Source organism: Rutidosis leptorrhynchoides, chromosome 1 (assembly GCF_046630445.1).
Source record: "Rutidosis leptorrhynchoides isolate AG116_Rl617_1_P2 chromosome 1, CSIRO_AGI_Rlap_v1, whole genome shotgun sequence".
NCBI lineage: Eukaryota > Viridiplantae > Streptophyta > Magnoliopsida > Asterales > Asteraceae > Rutidosis > Rutidosis leptorrhynchoides.
The window spans coordinates 719664971-719671028 of record NC_092333.1 but is presented as its reverse complement, the minus strand read 5'-3'; the positions used below and the strand labels follow the sequence as shown (position 1 = coordinate 719671028).

The following is a 6058-nucleotide window of genomic DNA, read 5'->3' as shown; positions in this document are numbered from 1 at the left end:
CAAGAGTTCATAATTTTATAGGTTATATACGTATGTCTGCTATGGTCGTCTAACACCCAGTAATTTCTTTTAATGAAACCGAAATGCTAGCTTATATTCAAAGCATCTTTACTATAAATGTTTTCAGGCTTTTTTAATCTATTATGTGTTATGCTGTGAATCTGTTGAGTTGGTTACAATGGTTAACGATTGCTTCTCATAAGTTGCACATACACATATTGCTTTTACTTGTGCTATCTGTGTATCACCCTTTTTATCCGCCGTTTTAAATTGTGACTCTTAGTTAGTTAGTGAATGATAAAACAAAGTTGCTTGCTCAAGTTACTAGGTTAACCGTCTTAATTAGTTGCTGTCAATATGTCATTCACAACTGATATAGAACAGGTTTTTATTTCTCTTACTATAGTTACTAGTTTGTAAGATGGCAAGATCGCCTTAGTAGTTGAGGTCATAATATCCTCACAAGAGGTCTTAAAGTTCGAACCTCACTAAGAGCATATCTTGAGGTCGGAATCTGTCACGGGATACTTTCGAACCTCACTAAGAGCATATCTTGAGGTCGGAATCTGTCACGGGATACTGTAAAAATACTTGACTATCGGTTTACCTTATCCATTTAACAGTTACTAGTTTCTGCATTAAACAGTCATGGAGATTGTATTCACAAGATGTTATCAGCATGGAGCATTTGGCAAGACGATAAGCTGGCAGGCTGGACTTTACGCACACAGATGTGCCACGTCATTAGTGTTCCGCTTAATATTGTCCATGTGGCAAATTGTGGCAAATTGCAGTATAATTCATTATGTCCATATACACCTACAAAAACTCTTATGAATCACCTTCACAATAATTCCAGCAAGTAAAATGAAAGAATGGTAAAACCGACTCTCTGACGCCCCCACACCCACTGGTGACACGGGGTTAACATGCTTAAAGGGAAAATCACATAACTCATAACCCATGCTTAAAGGGATATAATCCGCGACCCACACTTTATGCTGTATGTCTCTCAACCACCAGACTACTATCGCGGGGACCAAATTCCAGCAAGTAGTGTCATGAATATCCGCCCATCTGAAAAGTAAATTTATTACGACCATCCTCTCTTTCATTAATATTTTAATCTTGACTAAGCTATCAAATCAGTAACGTCGATGCTTAATGAACTTACTTCTAGAGATAGTAAAAGAAAATCTTATATTTGCTTTCGAGATGTCGCATTCTTGTGAATTCAAACCCAAATGCCTTTGACCAAATGTTTCTATGATAATATGTAAAATACGATTATAATACACGTAATCCTTTAATTTTTATCATCGAGTTGATATTTGTACTTTTATATGCCCCTAACTCAATTTGTATGTTTTCAATCATTTAAAAGAATACAAACATATGTAAAGTTTGTAAGTTGGATAAAGAGAGACAAATTAAACCCATAAAGGATTATATATAATCGCTACCAACTATTCTAGATATTACACACATACAAAGATACATCAACAACAATCTTCTTCTACAAATACAATGATGTTATTATCAAATACAAACAATCTTCTACTACAAATCTATGGTGCTGGTATCCAAACAACGTTATCAGTTGGAAGAAAATGACACACCGGTGAGCTCCCAGGGTGGCCGCCGAGCACTCGAAACGCCACGTGGTCAGCATCCCACATAGTTGTATTCATATGACAAACTGCAATTGCATCAACTCTATTTCCATTTTCACCCCCTAAAGAAATCTCAAAAACCCTATTATACCCCTTTTGACTATGACAATAAAAAACAGCATAAGGGTAAGCCATTGTATGACAAGCCACTATATCAGAAGTATGAATCTCCAAAGGCTCCTTTAAAAAAGTATACTCTTGCAAATAGGTATGATTGGAATTTGGTAAATCATGTATCTTGGTAGTCAATGTTTTTAGTTTGACCATACCTAGTATGCCACGTGTCATGTCCAACAAGGATTCTAATGAGCTAGCACAAAACCTTGTCTCACCTGGTGTAGGTTCAAGCTCACATTGTTTAATTGTTTGTTCCATGGCTTTAGCTTGTGGTGAATCCTCGGATATCGACATAAAGTTAAGAAGGAAAGGTAGTTTTAACGACGAAAATGGGATTAATTCGGCATGTTCTTTGGCTAGAAATCGAGGAGTTGTTAATGGGTCGTTAACTGCGAAATAAATAGGCATTTTTTTACTCGAGTATAAATCTTGAACATGGAAGAACACTTTTACAGCAGGATCAAAGTCATTAACTTCTTGCTTTCCATAAATTTGTACATAAGTACTTTGTTCGTCATGATCATTTTTTGGGATGTCGTAGATTACACGAGCACTGCTTATCTGTCATAAAATAAGAATATAGATTCAAATGAGTTTCAAGCTATGGATATAATCGGTTTTAATTAAAAACTTAATGGAGACAAATATATCATAGTATAATAGTACAATATTTTAGAACAAATGAAGACAGATATAACCTTTAATCAAACACATAAAATGATGCCTTTAAACTAGTTATACAAAATTTTAGAACAACTTAATACTCAGTAAGATGATGCACAAAGTTTTATATATTGAATATGTATTTCAAATTAATTAGTTAACATACGTTTTTAGTCATTGGTTTGATTGTTCATACGCAATAGTGTATGATCGATTCGTAAAATCCGTTGAAGCTTAGCTATGATCATATATCGATGAACATACGATCATAGATCGATGTGATTCTCAATTATTTTAAAATAATCATAAAAAAAAACTTTCATATTCCTTCGGATTTTTAGCATACGTTTTTAAACTCTTAATTATGACCAAATAAATGACGTATACATATAAATGACAACAATTTTGAAAAAAATAAGCATACCTGAATAAAGAGTTGAGCATACAAGATGAAGATGCAAACGGAAGAAAAGCCCATTGTTTTTGGAAGAGATACAAAGGTGAAAGTGAACAATAATTTAGTGTGGGAGTTATAAGATATCCTATTTCAGCTTTCAATAAGATAACCTTCCAATTTCTTTTATAGGGTGAGGATACATGAATAACTTGGGTAGGGAGAGAACCTAGAGAACTCACATATTAATGTACATGCACCTACCATATGCACATATTCTTTGAAAAAAAAAATTAAAAAAAAAAATTTCCATGGAATTTTTTTTTTCTGGAAAAAAAATTCCGAAATTATTTTTAATTCCACGTAAGCATGCCACGTCATCAGCAGTCTGTGCTGACGTGGAAAAATTCAACTTTTTAAATAAAAAAAATTCGTAAATTTTTTTCTTTTCCGAATTTTTTTCAAAATTTAGTCCGATTTAGAGTTTAGGGTTTTGGGCTTAGGGTTTAGTGTTTTGGGTTTAGTCCCTAAACCCAATACCCAAAACCCTAAGCCCTAAACCCTAAACTCTAAACCGTTCGTGTTAAAAACTCAATCTAAACCCTAAATCTAAACTCTAATTTCTAAACCCTAATTCATAAACCTTAATTTCTAAACCCTAATTTATGTTTAGGAATGAATTGATGTGATAGGACGAAAATACCCTTACTAATATGAGTGAAATAAGTGAAATAACATGGTGTTAAGAAAGGCTCGACATGTAAGTGAAATAAGTGAAATAACATGGTGTTATGGGTTCTCTCCTATGTCAAGTTCACTCATAATTCTTTCACTTCTTTTATATATATATATATATATATATATATATATATATATATATATATATATATATATATATATATATATATATATACTAGGTTTTTGAGCCCGTGCGTTGCACGGGTGTGTAAAAAACTGTGTAGAAAAATGTAATTTGCAGTTCATATATTGATATTAAATAGCGATACTAAAAAAATAAAAAATATAAAAATTAATTAAGAGCCCGTGGTGTTGACAATAACAAAAAAAAAAATTTAAGTTTAAGAGCCTGTGGTGTTAACAAATTTTTAAAATTCTTATTGAATTCAAGAGCCCGAGGTGTTGACGAATTTTAAAAGTTCTTTTGAGTTTAAGAGCCCGTGGTGTTGACAAATTTGAAAAATGGTTTTGGGTGGTGTTTGTAACTTAATGTCTACAATTTTTTAAAGTTGTAGACATTGAGTTTAAGAGTCTGTGGTATTGAAGAATTTTAAAAGTTTTTTTGAGTTTAAGAGCCCGCTGTGTTGACAAATTTCAAAAGTGGTTTTGGCGATGTTAGTAACTTAATGTCTACAATTTTTTTTTTCTTCCCTAAACCTTAAACTCTAAATCGGGCTAAATAAAAACATGATGAAAATATGAACATTTAAAAAAGACACTTCATGATGAATGTTATTATTTAGGTGGGAAAACGATCGACAATAATAATAATAATAATAATAATAATAATAATAATAATAATAATAATAATAATAATAATAATAATAATAATAATAATAATAATAAACTATACGTGTTTATAATATAGTGAAGTTATAATGGGAAAATATACCCCATAAATACATACCATACATACATGTTTATATTTATAATGGGAAAATGTAGTGAAGCTATAAGAAATACGTGTGAAATGTTAACATCCTTTTACTGATTACGTTCTCATATAATATATATATATATATATATATATATATATATATATATATATATATATATATATATATATATATATATATATATATATAATATTATTATTATATATATATAAAGATATAATATATAGATACAAACATCCTAAAATAACTTTCAACCACAAGGTTCAAAAACTTTTTCTTTTATATATATGTATAGATTTATATATATATATATATATATATATATATATATATATATATATATATATATATATATATATATATATATATATATATATAGGGTGAGGATCCATGAAGAACTAAGGATATGAGAGAACTTAGAGAACTCACATATTGAATGCACATGCACCTAGGAATGGCAATTGATCGGATATGGATCGGGTGACGTCCTATCCATATCCATATCCATTTAGTTGTTGTTCATCCATATCCATATCTATATCCATTTAATTTCGGTTCATCCATCCATATCCATATCCAATGGATTAAGCGGGTTAATGGATATCCATTGAATATTCAAAAAATGCTACAATATTTTCTTATATGTGATAAAAACAAAATGTAATATACGAGAACGTGTATTCTTTGTCGATGATATAACATTAATTGTTAAATTTTTTATAACACATAGACTACGATAAACTAAATTTGTAACTTGTATGTTCATTTTATTAAATGTATGTGTTTAGTCGTAATATATCATAGTTAAATAACTATATGGTTGCAAGCAAAATGTTTGTGCAATGGTAAATGCATTTATAATAACAAATGTGTTTGCATATATCTATATTTATGTATTTATATATGTATTTTGGGTGATAATGGATATATTCATGGATGAAAATTTTCATCCATATCCGTATCCATATCCACTTAAATTCATCCATATCCGTATCCATATCCATTTAAATTATCCATATCCATCATGAAGCGGGTGGATCGGACGGATATTCGCTGGATCGGGTGACCATTGCCATCCCTACATGCACCCATCCCTATTCTTTGAAAAAAGAAATTCGAATTTTTCTTTTCTTCCTAAGATATTTTTTTTTTTTGATTTTTTTCTCGAATTTTTTAGATATTTTATTGTGTAGATTGACTTTTTAATTGTGCAGATTGATTTTTGTTATTGTGTAGATTGACTTTTTTATTGAGCAGATTGAATTTTTTATTGTGCAGATTGACTTTTATATCGAGTAGATTGAGTTTTTTATCGTGCAGATTGACTTTTTTTTTTTTGCAGATTGAGGTTTTTTGTGAGCAGATTGACTTTTTTTGTGCAGATTGACTTTTTTTTTTGTGCAGATTGAGAAGTATTTTTTATTTTAATTTTTTTTTTGCATAATTTTTTTTATTACACACCTTTTGCAGATTGATTTTTTTTAAGATTGAAATTTTTTTCCCACAAACTGAAGCTCAATCTGCACATAGATTGAAGTTCAATCTATGAGTTCTATGAGTTCTCTCCCACCTTTAGT

The 6058-nt window shown here is 30.3% G+C and overlaps 1 protein-coding gene across 1 annotated transcript; it reads right to left on the bottom strand.

The window, feature by feature from the left end:
• Positions 1–1461: 1461 nt before the first annotated feature.
• Positions 1462–2991, bottom strand: LOC139886280 (BURP domain-containing protein BNM2A-like). The gene is made up of 2 exons (XM_071870047.1): positions 2878–2991; positions 1462–2351 (listed from the first exon to the last, which is right to left on the bottom strand). Exons 1-2 carry the CDS (start codon positions 2929–2931, stop codon positions 1569–1571), a joined length of 837 nt encoding a protein of 278 aa, XP_071726148.1. The 5' UTR covers positions 2932–2991; the 3' UTR covers positions 1462–1568.
• Between the last annotated feature and the right edge of the window lie 3067 nt (positions 2992–6058).

Bases quoted from the DNA above. Each gene is read 5' to 3' on its own strand.
- LOC139886280 (XM_071870047.1), bottom strand. From the start codon at position 2,931: ATGGGCTTTTCTTCCGTTTGCATCTTCATCTTGTATGCTCAACTCTTT. The intron at 2,352-2,877 runs GTATGCTTATTT...ATTTTATGACAG, and splicing joins ATGCTCAACTCTTTATTCAG to ATAAGCAGTGCTCGTGTAAT.